Source organism: Hippocampus comes, unplaced genomic scaffold, assembly GCF_001891065.2.
Source record: "Hippocampus comes isolate QL1 unplaced genomic scaffold, H_comes_QL1_v1.1 scaffold59, whole genome shotgun sequence".
NCBI lineage: Eukaryota > Metazoa > Chordata > Actinopteri > Syngnathiformes > Syngnathidae > Hippocampus > Hippocampus comes.
The window spans coordinates 1,414,461-1,435,331 of NW_017805406.1; the positions used below are offsets into that span (position 1 = coordinate 1,414,461).

Here is a 20,871-nt window from a genome sequence, read left to right on the forward strand (position 1 = left end):
AGAAGTGTGGCTTGACGTGAGTCAAGCGTGACACAGACGGATGTAACAGAGAATCCGGTAATTTTTCAAAATAAAACACATTTCGTATTCCGAAATAAATAAAACGGAAATAAGGCAAGTTCTTTCTGTGCGGCCCGGTACCAAATGCCCTGCGGACCGGTACCGGTCCGCGGACCGGCGGTTGGGGACCCCTGATCTACGGTATTGACCATGTATGGATTTTGCCAAAAAGTCATCAGTCACAATACTCCCGAATTCGAGCCTAAAGCTATTTCCCAGTCATTTTGTAACATTTATGTGGAGGTGCATGCAACACTTAAACAGAACCTCAACTGGTCCATTTTGCTAATCTGTAACTCCATTGAAGGATCAAATGGACATTTGAAGTGACAATATATTCTTCGGTGTCATGTCACTGTCAAGTGTTAAAATAAGTTAACAATTGTTCGTAGTCAAACTGTCAAAACTCTAAATTGTGATCTTACTCTTGAATCGGGAAGGAGTCACCTCCCTCAAACCAGAAGTCTGTCGTAGTTGACTCCGATTTCTATATTGAACTGGTTTAACATTTACGATTACCAGCCCTGCCGGGGGAAAAAAGAAACCACGAAATAAGAACACATCCCACACTACAAGTTAATCTCACGATGACTTTTTTTTTTTTGTGAGACTCAAGTTGATCTATTCATTTTTAATCTATATAATTGCTAGAATAAGTGCTAAGGTTCCAAACAATGCCGTATTGGTTTAAAATGTTTTTGTTTTGTAATCATCAGCAGGTAAGTTGTGTGTGTGTTCAGATATGTGTGTGTATATATTTATGGAGGTAAAGGAGAAAAGTGTGTTCAAAAGTAGTACAGAAATTCCCCGTTATCGTTTTATTTTTGGGGAGGGGGGGATGTTTTCGTTTCAAGCCTGAGCCAATTAAATTCCCCTCTGCTCCAGCAGGTGGCACTGCACCAACACGTAGCGAAAAAGAATGTGCACTTGTCTGATTTCTCATCGCGTGTGGCCACTGCAATTTATCACCAAATGAGTTTATTAAAGTTGCAGATGCAGATGTATCGATGGATGGCTGTCTCGTGGAAGAATTTGATGAGGAGGGGAAATGAGAGGCAAATTTAAATCATGCAATTAGCTGCCTAATTTATTTAACTGATATCATTTAGGGGGGAATTATAGTTTACAGCAACTTGATTACAGAATGAAGACTTCACATCATTTAAGCAGGGTCTAGTCTGGGGTTTTTTCCTTTTGTTTTTTAGAGGACACAGCCCATCTGTCTCATCTTCACAAGCCAATCACTGCTGGAGCCATTGTAGGCATTGTTAGCAGATCAGGATCAGAGCGTTTGATTGTACAAAATTACATAATCGGGATAATTTGATTCTGGCTTTTAGAGTCTCAGCTCCTTCTTATAGTTGACCTAAAAAAAAAAGACACACTATCTTTGAAGTCATCTTTTCTTTGTCAATCCGATACGGATCTAAGCGGAGATCAAAACGCATGCAACTTCTCTTCATTGCACTCACGCGCTTGTGTCAAAGCACAAGAAAATAAGTTAAAAAGGTGCCGATAATGAAGAGAGGTCTATTTATTGTCACTTGTTAAAAGAATTTATGTTTGCTGCAGCCTTTCAAAATACAAAATGCCATCAACCTTCAGTGCGACCCTCACAGAGAAACCAAAATACGCCCAATTTGGCTCCGCTCAATTCGCTCACTTCCTCAAATAAAGCCTTCTTAATGTTTTTAATGATAAACATTTGAACCGGCAATGTTTTAGCCTTGGTGTTGCACATTATTCCGCCGTCTGCTTGGTTTTCAAACAGTGGAGACAATCCATCAAATATAGCGGAGAGCAGGCATTCGATCGACCCATGCACAGTCGATGCTGTTCAGGGTGGGGGAGTGATGCATGTGGAGCGTTGTAAAGATAACACGATACGTCTTACGTGCAGCAATGTTCCGAAATCTCCCCACTCACGCTTTTGTCTCCCTGGGGATGAATCGGCAAGGTGTGCGGAAACCACTTGATGTTTTCCCATTTATTGTCCTCTGTGCGTCCCCGGTAATTGTGCACCCGGAGCTCAATTAGAGAGACAAACCCCTCAAGGCGCAGTCGAGCTTCGGCATGGCCAATTAGTTTCCCAAGCGATGTCAGAACTCCTTTGAACTGGCATGTCGGCCTGTTGCGCCGCCACTGATTCAGGGTGACGGTGCTGCAGCGGAAGCTTCTGCGCCGTGACCTATTTTGAAAGCGGCTAGTAAGCCACGGAAAAGGCTTGGCATAACTTGCGGATTTTCATATGCGGTCTATGTTCTCCACTTGGAGGTTTCGCTAAAAAGACACCGAGCACTGTGTTTTCCTCGGAAAATTAAGTATCGCACATGATAATACATTTAGTGTGACAGGAATGACGACTCCGTCGTGACTCAATGCAGCGATTTTTCTTACTCATCACATGCACGACCTCTCCAATGTAGTTGTGTCGGAATTGGCCGCTCGGTTTGTGTAATCGTTCTGACAATTCGACCATCGAAATCATACCTCTCATCTTAGCCCTCGAGTTCATCAGAAGTATAAAATAGTTCCTGTTTTCCTTTCGCACCTTTAAACGTAAATTGAGTAGAAATTATTGGTTGCAAGAGCGATGTGAATGAACGCACGCGGCGTGAGTGGCATTGTTCACTTTGAGAATAGCGTCTGATAAGAGGGGGGACACCGGGCTCATTCGACGTAATTGTCACACTTGACGCTCTCCACCTCTTAGGCAAAGGACCCGAGGTACTCCTGCTGGGCGACAAGCTGAATGACAATGAGTGGCACGCGGTAAAGGTGGTGCGCCGGGGGAAACATTTGCAGCTCTCCGTGGACAACGTCACCGCAGAAGGTAAGTTCAGGTCGTGGAAATCAAAGCGCACGTGACACTGAGGACACATCGTGCTCTTCTCCAGGCTTCATGAGCGGCGCTCACACCCGCTTGGAGTTGAACAACATCGAGACGGGCATCATGACCGAGCGCCGGTTCACCTCGGTCATCCCTTCCAATTTCATCGGCCACCTGCAGGCCCTCTCCTTCAACGGGATGCTCTACCTGGACCAGTGCAAGAACGGCGACATCTCCTACTGCGAGCTGAACGCGCGCTTCGGCATGAGGCACATCGTGGCGAACCCTGTGACCTTCCTGACCCAGGCCAGCTACTTGGCCTTCTCCACCTTGCAAGCCTACGCCTCCATGCACCTGTTCTTCCAGTTTAAGACCACCAGTCCTGACGGGCTCATACTGTACAACTCCGGGGACGGGAGTGACTTCATTGTGGTCGAGCTGGTCAAAGGGTGAGCGTACTTTCAGCAACGTTCCGCGGGCGCAACCAAACCTGATTTGAATGGGAAATTTGGTTGTCATTTAAATGTGTTGAATCAAATAGAATCACTCCACCTTAAAATCTCCCGTCCTTGAATTGTACCACTCCGTGAATGGTATCGAGATACATACCGATTGGAAAGAGACGCACAACCCATTTAAAAAAAAAAATGTTGGGGTGTTGTTTACCAATCATTTCCGCAGGTCTTATTGCAAAGCTTTCAACACATTACAAATGCAAAGCACCAGTACATATTACCCGCTTAGGGGAAATTGAAGGAAAGGTGGATTTTTCAGACACCGTGACCAAAAAAAAAAAAAAAAGGCACAAGCTTTCACCTTGAAACAGTCACAGGCGTCCGGTCACCTAAGTAGGGGAACGGTGGGGAATAGACGTGATGACTCTGATCCCTTTTGTGATTCAACAAGAAAGAGGAAAGTATAGTTTCCCTCTGGCAAACATCGCACAAACATTCTCCAGGAAGCAATTAGTCCGTCTGAAGTCCTGCTTGGCACTAGAACTCGCTCCTTTAGAGACAAATAAAGGCTTAGAACACCTCCGTGGCAGTTTCCGGGGATTTTATTTGGGATTTTTTTTTTCCCCCTGTGTCATGTAGCCACTTGCTATTGGCAGCACACCGATATCAAATACTAATCAAAAGACCAAACGACATTTATTCAACGAATGCATATTTTTATGCTATACAATTATCAACGTAACAATCTAAACACTGCAGTTGGTTAGCAAACAGTCCGGGGTGCACGCTAAGTCTCACTCGCCCAAAGTCAACTTGGATAGAATGCGGCTCACCGGAGATGCTAATGAGGACAAGCGGCAGGGAAGAAGGACGTATGGACACTATAAGCAAACTGTCCACGCGTACCCTGTATAGAAATGCTAACCTATATAACCACTTTTCAGTGTAAACAATCTAATAATATAATATGCCTGTTTTACATTTTCTTACATTGTTACATACAGTATGTGAGAGACGCAAATTACTGCCACGTGTGGCATTTGAACCTTTGACCACAACAAAAGTGGTACGGAAGCCCTTAGATGAGCATCTCTTATCGGGAGCCGTAACGGGAGATGACAAGTGACGGTCGGAAACAAACGTGGGTGTCCTCACTGCAGGTTCATCCATTACGTCTTTGACTTGGGAAACGGCCCGTCGCTGATGAAAGGAAACTCGGACAAGCCGCTCAATGACAACCATTGGCACAACGTGGTCATCTCCCGTGACAACAATAACGTGCACACGCTTAAGATCGACGTCCGTACCGTCACCCAGCACGCCAACGGAGCTCGTAACCTGGATTTGAAGGGTGAGTTATTTGAACACTGATTACAATTTATAAATAGGACTGTCTTTGTGTTATTTCCGCCCAAGACATTTAAACATCTCGATTACAAACTGCCTTCGATGCTACAGGGGAGCTGTACATCGGAGGTGTCGGGAAGAGCATGTACAGCAGCCTGCCTCGACTAATAGCGTCCCGCGAAGGTTACAAGGGCTGCCTGGCATCGGTGGACTTGAACGGAAGACTCCCCGATCTGTTGGCAGACGCCCTTCAGAAGGTGGGCGAGGTGGATCACGGCTGCGGAGGTGAGGCGTGACAAAGAAAAAAAAAAAACTGTGAATCCCAACAGTGCTCAGCGTCCCATTTTCCCATTTCAGTTGGGTAGCCTTCGGTAAAATTTATGCAATCTTTTTTTTTTTTTTAACCCCACACACATCCATAGTATTGTCAAGCAACCACATATCACGACTATTTTATTTCAAGTCATAATGTTGGGGTTAGTCTGGGTATGTACTGTATCCGTCAAATAAGTCTTTGAATGATACGAAATGAAGAGGCAGCCTCGTAAATCCAAAGTATGTGTTTTGCGTCATCACCGTGTAGGTCCCAGCACCACCTGCACGGAGGACTCGTGCCACCACCAGGGAGTGTGTCTGCAGCTCTGGGAGGGCTTCTCCTGCGACTGCACCATGACGACCTACAAGGGGCCGTTCTGCAGTGACCGTAAGTAGACTTTTGGCTTTTGTCGGTGGGAGGTGGTGTCCCTCTTGCGGAAGTCTGACGGAACCGCCGTCGGTTGGCATGGCAAGACGCTAAACAGAGAGATTTCTTTATAAGCGCATTTAAATGATTTCACAATGAGTCACCACAGATGTCTGCATAGATTACCTAAGATGTTCCCTCTCACAGAGCCCACAGCGGGTGTCATGGCCGCCTGGTGCGAAAATGGTCGTGTAGTCTTTGTGACAACCGGTGTTTTGGGAAATGTGTGTTTTTGTTGAGTTGTGAATATCAGGAGATGAAAGAGCCATCTTGTGTGCCCGTGTTTGTTTTGTTTAATTAATTGAACTTTGGATTCCACCCACCCCCCCAACCTCCATGTTTTCAATAATTTATATAATTTTCATCCCGATTTATGAGTAAATTAATTGGAACTCATTATTGTCTGGCATGTTGTTTTGATCAGTGATGTATTCGACATTTTAAAATTAATAGACATTTTCCTCAATAATGAATAGCCAGTCTTTCAAAATGCAGATGCTGTTTGTGAAGCTTGTCGCTTTTAAAAATCTTTTTTTTTTAAACCAACGTGCAAGGCCTGCGCCAAGCATATTTCTAACATTCAGACATCAATCCAAAGTATTCGTACGAGGTTTTTTGGGGATTGCAAACTGTATCTTCCTTCAAGGATATGTCCCAAACAAACATTTGCACGTTGGATTAATGTAAAAGTATTCAGTGACGTCATCTTTGAAGGAGCTGCTGGGTGTTTACATACTGCATGTATATGTATTTACGCAAAATGATCACATTAGTTACATTTATCGTCTTCAGACATACTGTAGCGTTGGCATTTAACCCCTTTTTTTTTGTGCGTGTAAATATTGAAGCAATTTGAATTTAGATTGTTATTCATGTGGAATTTACTAGAAATTTGTGGGCAAAATGTATTGAGGACAAGAAGAAGACACTGTATGTGCAAACAAACCCTGACTTTATTTGTTAATGGCCATTCATGTCCTGCATTGAGTCGTGTTGTTTTGCGCAGCTACCGTCGAGCTAAGATTGCTTTGACAACAGGTAATGTAAACGTTTGCAGCAAACCCAAAGAAGCGGGACAAAAGACATGAGGTGATTATTGAAAATAGTTTCTAGGTCAAAATCCTCAACGCACAATAGGTGCTGCTCATGCACGCGGGTGAATGGAAGAAAATTGCTTGGATGAATTGATCGCGTGACAATTGAACGTAGGGAAGATTGCAGTCTTTGTATGGAGAAAAAAAAGGGGAAAAAAAGATTATTCAGACAGTGGTGCACGTCAAGCTAAATATAATGGTTTCCGGACTTTTATTACATGAACGTTATTTAAAAAAAAAAAAAAATTGTTTTAGTGGCATTCTTTTGGGAAAACGTCTTACACGTTTGCAAAAGTGATGTAGTTGTTGTATATCAACTGTTGCTCACCAAATCCGACTAAATTCATCCCAAATAAGATAGCGATTGGCTAACAGTCCAGGCATAAGGTACTTTGCACTCAATTTGTCCTTTAAATGACTTGCTCTCAGTGCCTTTTTGTTTTGTTTTTTTTTTTTGGCTCACTCTATTCTATTGATCCAAATTGAAAACCAATAACCCGATCTCTCTTTTCTTTTTTAAATCCTTGTGCTAATCAACATCTTGCCTATGTTGCCCCAAAACTGTGCGTCTGGCATTCTGTGCATTCTTCTTTCCTGCATAACTCTGGACTAACAGGAGCATGTGTTGCATACGTAGCCAATTAAAAGGAAAGGTGACACTTTTTTTTTTCTTTTTCAACCGGCATCGGATGAATAAAATGGAAGTAGTCGAGTGTAACCTTTAAATTGCAACGAGGACGTACCAACCCAGACCCAATGCAAAAGGCCATAGACGACCTCACGCAAATCACCAGAGATGTCACATTAATTATAAACCTTCAATCAGCTGCAACTTTAATGCATTTTAACAAAACTGTCAAAAATATTCCATGCGGACCGACTCTTCTTTTTGTTCTTTTCCTTTTGTTACATGCCGCATCTCTTCTCGTAGACCTCAGTACTGGCCAGCATGTTGTGGCACAACATGGTGTTATGCTGAAGGCCACTCTAAATTGGGAAATTTGGGATTTCAAAGATACTATATATAGTTTCACAACCCAGTTTTGCATTGTTCAGAAGAATCTATCATAAGGAGTCTTGGATCATGATCCTACTCGGTAAGTCAGTCAGAACAGCCCTTTGATGTATTTTGAGCTCACCTAGCTTCGATTCATTTTCAATTAGTCGCCCGCCATAGTTGTGAACTCAGCACCTCCGCTCGACGCGTGACCTGCTCCGAGCAGGAGGGCGGTGCACCGAGCACGTCACGCTGCTTCTTGGCATCGGAATTCTGTTGCGCAGCTGCTCTCTCTTCCACTCGGTGGGACGGCCTGGCCCTGATGCAACATTTAGCGTGGATGACCAGAAACTTCAAAATGTCGCACGCTTTAAGAAATCTTTTAGTTCATATGTTATACTTGTGTATGTATTGCTTCCCCACAAAGCAGCGAGATGCTTATCGAGTCGACTGGAATCAATATGTTGATTTTTATGCAGTTAGATTCCAACTGAGAGTGATTATATGTTGGTAGGCACTGGTTCCTACCCAAACGGAGGTTCAAAGGACATATCATTTAAGGTCTTCCCAACATTTGATTATCTGTAATAGGCGCAACTCTGGCACGCACGTGCACCATCGAGCCGGAATTTTAAATGGCCGCCTAAGGCAAAAACATCAGAGCACTCACCCCAAGCAGGTCCTACAAACAAGAATGGATTTACATGAATATTGGACTGGCTGGCTTCAAGGATACCAACCACATACCATCTCGTCAATTTCAATGACGAGAAACACTGTTTGGTCAATTTCACATTTTACAGCAGTCGTTGCCAATGACAGATATTATTCGGACTCAAAAATCTCCATGTTCATTTCTTATTCCTGCTGAAATTTTTCAGGAAAAAGGCCTGCTTTGATGTTTAAAAAAAAAAAAAAGGCTCCGTCCTCATTGTGATGCTATATTGGCAGACAATAGCCAATAGCTATCAAGTTGGACAAAATAAGTCAAGATTCTCTACCGCATTGTGTTGCTTCAAATCCGAATTTGTCACGGTGATACGAAAATCAAACAGGTTGACAAAAGAAAGGTTTTCCATCTTGCCGGTGATAATTGGCATGGCTAACTAATTAAAGGTCAGTAATACATCAGTGCAATTCCCAAAGTGTAGCAGATTGCTTTTCATTGAACCAGCATTTAATCAGCCGCATACCACAAAGGGACAAATTTGCAGCAAATGTAACCGTGAATACCTTTCGGTCGGGGGAAGAGCAATAACAAGGCTTTTGCCGAGAACATGAAAACAGCAGTGGGTAAAATGAGAATTCATTGTAAACAATTTACCGGGTAGGACAGGGGGGTGTCTCTGCGAACCTGTCAGGTGGTGATTATGCAACACAAAGCCATGGGTTCCACATTATGATACTGCCGTTGATTTTCCGGTCAAACAAAAAGCAAGCGTAATAATTGGTGAAGCCTTTTTCAATATGCTTGGAAAAGGAAATGTTCTTGTCACAACAAAATGCACGTAAGCTATAATTTTCAACCATCTCAGAACTGTTGGAAGATAAGTTTTGGACACGAGGCGGAGAACACTTTGGGACTGCTCGCTGTAGCCAGTCACAGTCGTGATGACATTTTCGATAGTGGTCATCCTCAATAAGGTACTTGGAGAGTGAGGCTGGGTGCACCCTGAACTAGTCACCAGCAAATCGTAGGGCACACACTGTCCCCTCCAAAAGTACTGTATTGCAACGGCATGGTCAGCTCCTTTGCTTTTGTTGTATACTGGAAGACATTTGGGTTTCAGATCAAATGATAACCCTTACTTGCAATAACTGCATCAAGGCTGCGAGCCACTGACTTCACCAGACTGTTGGGTTCTTTGTTTGAAAAGCTTTTCCAGGCCTTTAGTGCAGCCTCTTTCAGTTCTTGTTTATTTTGGGTATTGCTGCTTTCAGTTTACTTTTAAGGAGGTAAAATGCAGCTTCTAATGGGTGAAGGCCCGGTGATTTCTCTATAAATTGCCAGACAAAATGATTTTATAGATTCATTCGTTCTGCTGCCACTATCATCAGTGACCAGCAGTTCTGTCAATTGTAGCATCCACGGAAGATGTATTTTGGGGTGGTTAGGGTTTGCCAGCTAGCTACTTAAGTGCTACTTAATTCTCCATTTTCAGCAATTACCTTCAAACCCACAAATAATATAATACATTTTGAAACAAATCTATGATTATACTTTAACACATATTCAGGTGGCCTCTGTGTATTGAAGGCCTTCCTCAAGTCTCAGCACAATTTTTCCATCCATCTTTTTTTTTATTGGATGCCATCAGGATGTGCAGGTGTTTGCATGATGGAGCGTTCGCTGATTGTAAATATTTGCTGTCCTCTCACCACATGCAACCACGTGAGTCCATCTTGTTCAGTCCAGACGTGAAATTGCACCTGAGGTGGCTTTAATATCACTCGCAACGATCCACCACCTGAACAATGGAGCCTACCTTTTGCTGCTCATTTATAAGACCGCATTTCCTTGTGATTGTTTTATTCCCATGGAGGCAAAGACAGACGGTAAATTGTCCTCTTTGCCTGCAGGCATGAAGCCAAGCTACATGAGTGCGGCGTGACTGCCGCTGTCTTCCTTTCCCATTTCACATGCCAGTTAGTGTGCTCTTTTATCTCGCTTTGGTTTCATTTATGTCAAAACTACAATGGCGGAGTTTATCCATGGGAATGTTCCCTGTCGGAGTGCTCAAACAAATCCCCTTTTTATGCTCGAACTATTATTTGAGAGTGAGCCTTACAGGTCCTACAGGCCACAAGGATAATCCAGGATCGAGTCTCAGCCTTCATCTTGTGCTTTGAGACAGAAGCTCAAAAATATGTTTTGCAAAGATCTCAAAGATGTTAAAAAGGGAGAACATATCACACATCCAAGTCAAGGAGGTGCTGTCCCGCTGGGATCGAAACAGAATAGAAAAATTGCGTTTGCTGGGATCAGACCTCGCAAATTTTCATCCAATTTCAATGCACCAGTCTCCCTTTCTTGTGGCTTGATTGAATCTGGAGGTGCCCTTACCTTCCTATCGGACTGATTACTGTTACCATTGCAACAGCAGCAACCGGAATCATAATCTCAGTTGGAAGAAAAAAAAAAGTGTACATTAGTCATTGTTTGGTCCCATGTGTGTTGAGAGGTCGAGCATTACAGGCATATGTTTACTTGTCCTTTCAACACACACTTTGAACACTGAACATATGCACTTTGCTTCTTAGAAGGCATTTAAAGTAATCGAGAGTGATTACTTTTAAAGGCGGCATATTGTGTGTGACAGAGCAAGTCTGGCTCTCTCAGTGGTGTTATTTCACGGTCCTAGAAATTCCCGGCACCAGGTTTAGTGTAGCATGCAAATTGCAGTCTTAATTGAGCCTTTTATAACCTGGATGGATGTCTGTAGACATAATTGTCCATCACTTACATGCCCTGCAAAGGGGGATTATTACGTTTAGGTTTTTTTTTTTAAATCAGTGATTCTTTGCTAAATTATATGCGTCAATTCCAAGTCTTGAAGGAGCTTAGACTACTTAATATCACACGATATGCATAAGCATCCAACACTTAAAGATCCCCTGAAAAACAAAATCACTGGTCCAGGCCTCCTGCTCTTTATTATTTTCTGCATGAGCAATGGAATGTCTCCGATACAAAGCAAATGTGTACTTTCCGACTCTTCCTGCTTTTCGTTTATTTATTGTGAAAGGTCATCTTTAACGATACTTCAGTCATCGCTGTTTACTTTTCACTCAAGTAAGAACCAACCACCCAGTCGAGGCTTTGCTCGCGGCGCGTTACGGTAATCGACTCTAAAGTTAATTAAAAGCTCTGCATTTATTTGGCACTCGTTCAGAATACAACGCGCCTCTCATTCATCCTTGCTGGCACTCTTCCGTGCACCAGTTGCCCGAGGCCAAGTAAGCATACGGACAGGAGCAATAGTGTTTTAATCTTCAAACCATGCTACTATACATTGGCAGTAAAACCAAGAGAATATCTCAATTTAAATTTACCATGATATGTCAGACCTTTGTGAGGATAAGCGAATCAAATAATGATGGATGGATAGATGTTATGGCATCTATCAGAAACTGTTTGTTTTTTTTTTTTTTAGTTTGTTTATGCCTAGCAATATCTATCTATCTAGCTAGCTAGCTAGCTGGTAGCTAGATAGATAGATATTAGCTAGCTAGCTAGCTACAGGATTTGCAACTTCTTGTCAGCAACCTGGTAGCAACCCTCTTCTGAACCATTTTTTTACACAACAGTAGATACAAAAGAAAGAACCATCTTAATTTTTTTTAAATTGAGCATATCTCAATCTACTCCAATGAGAAAAACAAGAAGTCAAGACAGTCAAAGCCGAAATCAGTAGCTCGATGATTCCTCGCAGTACACTCCTGAACCAATTATCTTTCGACATTAACATTTAAGATCACTTTGAGCACACCGTTGTGGATCATTTTCATCAAGGCTCAGATTTTTTTTTTTAGAGCTACCCATTATGTATGAAGTAGTTAATGTGAAACATAAAATCAGTAGCCCCCTGTAACAAAACGGCTGAACACTGTTTTGTCTGGTGTTAGGGATCTGTAGCACGGCAAGAGCCCCGCATAATGAATGATTTGAGACAAGGTACTGCACTGGTCACAAATCTCATTTTATCTGAAAGCATATTTAAGAGAGCTGTCAGAAGATTAAGCCATCTTTAATGATATTTGATGCTTGTGACAAATCTTAATGTTGGTTCTCAACACCAATTGTTTCAGTTGTAGACCATCCTTTGTGATTTATCAATCTTGATCCATCCATGTTTTATCAGCACGATTCCCATTGCTTGCCCGTTTTTACATTTTATTTTTCTCTCGAGAAAAGTCTCCTTCTAAGCGAAGGGCCAAAATATCCTTTCGCAGCTCCATTTCCGAGGTAGAAAACTTCAGCTGTGCAAGACTTAAGCTCACATTTACTTGTCCTCCAGTAAAACGCCGAACAATAACACATAATCCTCCACAGGTCAAAATCTCACAGCACTTTTTCAGCTTCTCAGCCCTTTAGGCCCGAGAGTAAAAGTTCTGACATTTACATAGATGTGAAAAGAGAAGATGTACCCGAGGCAGTTCATGTCTCCTCGGCTTACTTTTTGCTGCCTTGTCCTTGCTTCTCACATTAAAAAGCCTGATGTGATGATGTGCTGCACTTTTTCAGGCTGCAAGGAATAGGCTGCAAGTGTGTCCTAGAAAAACAGGTTCCGTGTAGTTCTAATGTGCCCATACACATTTGGGCAAAGAAGATTGGCTTTTGCTTCACGTGGCCCCTGTTATATGTTTGATAAGTAGCAGTGGGAGGCTGCTATAATAGAGGAAGGGATTAATGAAAAAGGCTAAGTCCCAGCAATTTACTCCAACCTAATTATCCATTTCACTGGCATGTGTGCTTGATAGAAATAACAGCACATTCTTCACTTTGTCCAAAAACGAAACCCTAAAAACCAAAGATGACAAGGTTATGTCATCAGAGGCTCATGTAACGGAATTAAATGTAACATTCCCGTAAAAGCCACTTCAGCATTGCTCTTAATACTGTTGGCCCTCAGAATTAAATCCGTGGAAACCATTCTTGTTTGTTTAAACAACATACCTAAATATGAAGGAGTACAGTCGAATAATTTCTGGCAGGCAGTCCGTCAAGAAAAATGGCAATGTCCCTTTTCACTGCCTGATTCCTTTTTCCCGTGTTGTCCCAGGAAACATTCCGGGTGTATTTTGCTACCTGATCCAAAAGTTCATTGGGTTCTGTGTAAAATGCAAACAAACGCAAGTTCTTCTCTCATGGCTCTGATGCACCATTTTGATGAAGATCTCTGTGTGAAAGCAGCTACTAATGACAGAATCCGTCCTCTCGTCCATTTTTACTTGCCATTAGGGTGAGCTGGATCATTTCCCAGGAGACTTTATGGCAAGAGGCACGGTACACCTGAAAATGCCCGACAGCTAATCACAGCAAAAGAACCCCCCCAACCCCCTTCATTATTTTGTTCACAAATTGTCATCATTAGAAAGTCTTTATTTAAAAGCGAATTAGCTAATTATTTTCCTACAACCTTTGGACATTGCGTCTCAAATCGACCGATAGACTGACAGCTCATTAGAATGCAAAGTGACACAGACAGTGTTGTGCATGTGGAATAAATAAAGATAATTACAAGCCACAGCACCAGTTGTGTTCGGCTATGGGAATGGTTACTTGATATTAGTCACACGGTTACATGACTCAGCCTGCATACATGGACGCCTGGAGTGGGAGTTGGGGTTTTTATAGAGTGTTTTAAGAAAACGGAAGACAATCAGCATTCACAGCGCCTGTCGATATTCATCACACACGACACTCACGAACATCAATCCGCAAGTTATTTTCCGCGACATCCGTACATCATTCCTGTGTACTGTGGAGTTCATATCTTTATACCAGCCATCCACCAGCAAATCTCGGTATATTTACACCTCTGTAATAAAGTATAGTTACTTTTTTTTTTCTTTTAATCATGAGATTTTAGGAAATACAGTGGCGAGAATTAAGTGAACCATTTGGGATTACCTGAAGATCCGCACAAAATTGCTCATAAAATGTGAGCAGAATTTCATCAAACTTACAAGAGACAAAAACAGTCTACGTAAACTAACGATGGACAAACAAGTGTGTTTTCATGTTGGATTTGAGCACATCGTATAAACGTTCAAAATGCTGGGTGGAAAGAGTCCGTCAACCCAGACGCTAATGACCTCTCCAAGAGCTAATCGGAGTCATGAGTCATTCAGCTCAATCAATGATGAGATTGGAGCTGTTGGATAAAACATTGCCCATTTTGAACCATGCCGCATACCAACGAGCTCTCTGAATAGTTACAATGACACTGTAAAGGCTCACAAAAGCATCTCTAAAAGCCTTAATGTTCATCTGTCCATGGTAAGACAGATTGTTTAGAATTGGAAGGATTTCAGCACTGTTGCTACCCTCCCTCGTCGTTGTTGCCCTCTAAAGACGGCTGCAAGAGCGCGGCGCAGAATCTTCAATGAGATGAAGACGAATCTTAAGAGTGTCGGTTTAAGACACACAGAAATCTGTGCCACTCTCGATTCTCCGTCAGCAGTCGGCAGGCTTCATGTGCCGAAACGATATCAGCGACAGGGGTGGTGGATTGGGCGTGGTTGGACCGACCGTGTAATGGATCAGCCGTTCGGGAATGTCCAGAAATTCCCGATGACAACCACGCCCTGATCCGTATGGATCGCGTATCACAGTTCAGGTCGGCGGATTGGTTGGGGAACAAAAAATAAAAAATAAATCAGTCTTTGAGTTAATTCAGGTACCTCGAAAATGATGATAGAGGATTTTTTTTCTGCCTCGGGTAACACTTCATTTAGTGTGTGCAGGATCATTTAGACGTGCCGCCAACGCAAAGGCTAACTTCAAGTTAAAGCTTACCAAATACTACATTGACGCCAGTGCAACATAGCCTTATTAGGGTTTTGAAGTTGGTCTGCGTGGGGGAATGATGGCTAGCTTGACATGTCAATTTTTATTGCCATTACACAGTTGCTACCCACATCAACACAACACCGTCCCGAAATCCTGTTCAACCGCTAATTTAGGATGATAAGAAACTCCTAGTTAAGTACCCAATCATTGTATGATGCGACACAAGTCCCCAGCATTCACAGCCAACGACTAGCCGCTAGCTGCACGCAACGAGTGCCCGGGCAGCAACTATGGCAACAGCAAGTAGTCCAATCGCTGTTTATTTGCTTTTTTTTTCTTTTCTTCTTTTTGAATGATGTGAACAGAGGCTAATTTGTGATTCACTCTCCATGTATAATGGAAGATGATGTGCTTTAAATTGGTATCCTGCCTTCTATTGAACTTAAAGTCGTGTTGCTAAACTCTAAAAGACCGTATTTACATTTCTAGCCCTATTTTATCGAAAACCATCCAACCTTGGCAACGAACCCGCGCCGCCGCTGTGGGATCGCAGAGCACTAAGATGAGCTGAGCTAAAAAAAATCTGGGCCTTCGAACCACGATATTACGTACAATTGGCATTTGTTATATATAACCCAAAATATTTCCTATTCAGTGCCACAGTCACCTTCTCATGTTACCTTAAATAAATACATTCTCCATCCAGCAGAAATGAGTGAGAACAAACTTTGCCTTGATACGGACTCCTATTGAGAGCACTAATTAAACACTTAGTCATTTCGTGCCGGCGATTGGGGCGTCGGAGTCACTCATCAGGAGAAATGTAACTGCGATGCCAGCAAGTTGACTCCCGCTGTCAACATCCGTGGTTCTTCAGGCTGAAAATATGTGACTTGTGATCGAACTCAGACACTGTGATTACCTGTGAGCACATTTTCACCTTAAAGGCAGATTGCGTCTGCAAGCCCCTCAGAAAAGGGAGCGGGGGAGGGGGTGGGTGCATATGGGAGGGTGATAGTATTCTACTTTTGATATCTTGCAGAAGAGCTACAATATGTCACAATAAGGTTAGAATCACAACATTGACAGAATGAATTTATCAACGTATTCCTTGCATTATTTTTACTAGAAATATAACTGGTATAGGATGTCATTTCTTCATTAACGTGTTGAGTAAATAATTGATTCAGAAGCCATTACGAAGCCGGCCATTCATGTGCCGTGATTCATTCAAGCTGCAAACATGAGGCAACGGCATGCTATTGAAATCCAACAAGAAGGAATGAGGACGATTGTGGGGTTTTCTTTCTTCTCAGAGCAAGAAAAAGCTTTCTTTTCTCTCTTATTCAAGTGCTACAATTTTTTTTTTTGTTCCTATTATTTGGTTTTTGCAAGGCTCTTTGTTTTGCATTTTAGAAACATGTCCCTTCTCAATTGGCCTTCCTGGCATCCTGTGTTTTTCCCAACAGAGGAGAAAACTATATCAGGCTTTCACAAGGTGTCTAAGATAACAAATAAATCTTTAGAAATGTTTAGTGGCTGTCTTACTGTTCCAGATTTGTTCCCATTGCCTATTAATCTGCCAGTCATGCATGTGGTCTTCATTTATCTAGATGCCCCCCCCACCCCTGTTTCCAGTTACCATGACGTATCTGCCTTCATCTTGTTTCCCCTCATTTGTCACTAACACAATAGGATAGGATGAGAAACTTTTTTTTTCTTTATCTCCACATGAGGAGCTGTTTGAATTATCTCTTATATACAGCACAGTGTGTATTAACTAATCTGAATAAGTGCATTTTCCTCCATGTCCAAAATTTCCTTCTGACGAAGACATTACCGGCGACTGCCCGGCAACCGTTTGGCGAACATTTCTGACCTTGAACAAACCTTGACGAGAACGCAACATTCGCTGCCTTCGCAAACACTCGCATATGTGGGTTAGGGGCTTCACCATTGTGTGCATAGCTGTGGCTCAGCATGAGCACTATAAATGTTACGTGGGTGGGCATACGAACAATCGTTTCGATATCACGTAGACAGTCGTCTTGGTGTGGAAGCGTGTTTCACACTTTCACCCATTAAATCGGACGAACACATATTGGCCTTGGCATGAAAGAGTCTGTCGGCATTCACACCGTCACCTCAACATTAACAATGTACAAGCGGGGTCAAGCTTCTCCGAGAGGCTCAGTGAGAGCGCCGGGTGCTCAGAAATACAAAATCAACCAGAAGATAAATCGGAGGGTGCGGCCGTAAGAACTAATTGCCTCAGTTCGTTCTTTCGTTTCCGAAGCAGAATCCCCCAAATCATGCCCCTAAAAAAAAAAAAAAAAAAAAAAAGGCGTGCTGCCGTTGATCCAAGAAGAGCTAAGCAGGTGAACGGCCTCCGCCCTGCTTTGACTCCCCCTCAGTGGCTCCCTCCCTGTGGGAACATGGCACGTTTTATTTAACACCCACAACACGCAGCAGCTGAACCTCGGATAAATGGCGGTCTGTGCCAACCGCTCGCACCCCGCCCCCAGGGGGTCCAGGGTTTCCCGGTGACTCCTGCAGGGGCTGTGCGGAAGGGGAGAAAGGTTACATTCAGTTTACATCATAAAGAGCAGACAGTGTGCGCACAAAGAGGCCCTCACATTGCGAGCCTCGCATCTGCCCGTCAGTCTGTCCGTCTTCCTTCGTCCCAAAACTCGCAAACCACGCCGCCGCGCGCTTATGCATCATTTAGATGCTGTTTCCTCGGCATCCTCCGAGCTCTCACGCTGTTTTTGTTGATAAAATTATAACTCACTGCAATGAAAAATTGAAGCATTTAGGCATTCAGTGCACTCGTGTCACAGCGGTGGCCTATAGCACACTGCGGCAAACTATAACGTCACCTCATCTAGCCTCAGCCTGTTCATTAATAACAGTGGATTACGTATTTCATGTACAGAAAGTTAACCTCGGCTCTATTTCACGTATACAGAAAGTAAACCTTGGCATTTTTAGCTGAAGAAAAACCAGACACCACAATGAGAGTGCAAGCCTCTGCCAAGGCAACCTAGTTTCGCTCTTATTGCCATGGCAACCCTAACGGAGCAGGGTTAACTTTCCAAACACCGGATTACAATGCATTACTGCAAATTAAACATGTTCCTGTCCAAGGACTCGATGGTTAGCATAGCATGTATTCTTGCTTGGTTGCGCATCCTAGAATTTTTCTTTTAGAGTTTTATTCTCTTGATTTAAAGCACAGTTACCTTTGCTTTCATCCAGAAAAGTGTTGTTCTGAACAAAAGAAGGCTCCGTGACTGCTTTTCTGAACCTGAAAGGGTAACGTCCTTGGTGATGCTAGAAATATTTTGCTGTAGCTACAATAAGTGGTATAGAAATTTGGGGGTGGAGGGCAAAAGGTTCAGGAGTAACATGCAATGAAATGGTCGTCTTTACGCTTCCAGCCGCTGTTCTCCATTGTGGCCGAAATAAACTTTCAAACTCTGGTTGGGGTAAAACACAATGACAGTAAAGCAGAGGGGATCAAATAGGAAGTGAAGTGCAAATATTTTCTTGGCAACAATTTGTTCTATGCGCATCTAATATTCTAACACACTCTATTCGGATTAAGATTGTAGAATATGAATTAAGATCTCACCTCAGAGTTGCTGTCAACTGAAAATGACATCACAATGCATAAGGGCTCAGGTAACGGCCGTCACGGCTCACTTGTTTTGTGCGATTGTTCATGTGACGTTTGCAGGCTGAGCCCTAAAAGGCTCTGAAAAAGCAATGAAAAAATGTTTTTTAAAAAAAAAAAAACCCGTCTGTAAATGCGGAGACATGTTGCCGCCGAGCTGAAATGTCAAATAAAAACAACACAGACTCAAGCGAACCAGATCTCTCTAGTGAGTGACCCAGCGTAACCCGACTCCATTAAACGAACTGAGTTTACCACCGCTGTTGCTTTCGTACTATACTAAATCCAATAAACTTTACATTGAGGGCAGCAAGTTTTGTATTATAATAACATCTAACATTGTATAAAAAATAATAAAAAAAAAGAAATCCTTGTACAATCACTTGTGATGTCGTTCTGTTTTTCTCTCGCACACACCAGCGCTCCTTTCATTTCTTCATATCTTCTCTGTATTTGTTCCTGGCTCCCTCCCTGGTCACCATGAAACAAATACACAGCACAGCAAAGCCAAGCATAGAAAGAAGAAAAAAAAAAACCTGCACATTTTTTCCATCGCTCTCATTTCTTTTTGATACACTGTTCACTCACGTTCAGCTATGTTCATTGAACAATAAAAAGATTGGTTAATCCACCCCCCAAATGAATTGCAGTAAGACACGCCTCTACGTTTTATTTTGCTCCGGCTGCAAGATGCAAAATTGCTGATGTTCTCAAATCCAAAAAGGACTTCCGTTGATTGAGGGCTGGTTCTCCACGCCGCATCCTCCACAAGGCAGCTGGGTTAACAAACAGTAAAGATAGCATCCTTTTTATTAGGCTACTTGCCTCAGATCCATTCAACAAACGCTTTAAATTTCGTTTCTATTTTCAGACATGCTGATGTGCATCATGACAGCTTGTATTCATTGCGTGGACATTTGGCTAAAAAGAAGTCACCTTGACGCTTTTTTCCTCCGCGCATCGAAGACGGCGTCTGTTGATTCCGCAAATGGTCCTGGCCCAATGCCATCGTTCTTATTCATACCGTGCTTCTTATAGGTTAATCCCCAAGGATGGATATGACCATGTGTTTCAACCATGTGTGGGTAGTAAACACACACGCACGCACACACACACACACACACACACACACACACTCTTTGACACGCCACTGAGAGGTGTCTTGCTCAAGGCGGCATCAATCATGAGCGGGTTTTAAAAGTAGTTCTCTCATAGCTCACGATGCTGAAGGCTATGCCTTCCTCCATTGTGGAGGCTGTATCTTTTCTATCTTGTGGATGCGCTTGCTTCTTCACTCATATATATAGTACAGTATATATTTTCTTCTTCTATGGTGGATGGCGTTTCTCGTTGTTTTGAAGGTTGTCTTCTCTGATCGAGTCTACTCAATAGTGACGGTTTGTTGACTACCGAATAGTCTCAAGGTGTAGAATGTGACATCTTCGCGGTGGATCTTCTGGTTTCCTTTGTTGATATTCTTCTTCTGTAATGATGCCTACAATGTGTTGCCATGGACAAATCGGGCTGAGTGTTTTGTTTTGGGGGGGGGGGGGGGTTGTTCCCTCCTTCCCCCCGGGTTTCTCCCGTTCTGTCTCCCTTTGTTGGTCATCGTTTTGATGTCTTTTGAGCAGGTTGTAACTGTGATTTTCATAGCTAATATACAATGACAATAAATTTGATTCTGATTCCAAATTAGCTGCTTGCAGATAATATCAAACACTTAGTGAGCGGCAGAAAATGCGCCCCCGTGAATAAACCTAGCATGCATATTTTTGTCTGTTATATGTTCCTCGGTTGCAGTGGCCTTCTTTTCTTGTGTTTATGTCTGCTTTGAAAGGAAGGTTTGGAACGAAATGATCCTTATGTTAAAAGAGCCATTACTTTCTCACCAAATCCACTATCTTGCACCTGGGGGTTGGCGAAATTGTCCGACGATTCCTTTTGTCATCTGGAGTTTCTCAGTCGTGGAGAAATGGGGCCGTTCTTCTGTTCTGAGAGACTTGTAGAGGCGAGTCAGCTCAACTTAACAAGCAAATGGAGTCTATTCATGCCAGCGCCATGTGCAGCCAACAATGCGAAGCGCTGTCACATGCGGTGTCTTTTTAGGAGGAAATGTGGGCCATGTGGGGTGGGGTGGGGTGGGGGGATGGGGGG

The 20,871-nt window shown here is 42.9% G+C and overlaps 1 protein-coding gene across 12 annotated transcripts in view; it reads left to right on the top strand.

Annotated features, from left to right (window-relative positions):
* LOC109517839 (neurexin-2-like) overlaps positions 1–20,871 on the top strand; it is a 125,478-nt gene that overhangs the window by 69,075 nt on the left and 35,532 nt on the right. For all 12 annotated transcript variants that reach the window (XM_019873241.1, XM_019873239.1, XM_019873248.1 and 9 more), the window contains 5 exons: positions 2,774–2,893; positions 2,958–3,339; positions 4,506–4,696; positions 4,804–4,977; positions 5,276–5,395. In XM_019873241.1, the coding sequence (XP_019728800.1) occupies positions 2,774–2,893; positions 2,958–3,339; positions 4,506–4,696; positions 4,804–4,977; positions 5,276–5,395 (987 nt within the window). The remainder of the gene's footprint in view (positions 1–2,773; positions 2,894–2,957; positions 3,340–4,505; positions 4,697–4,803; positions 4,978–5,275; positions 5,396–20,871) is intronic.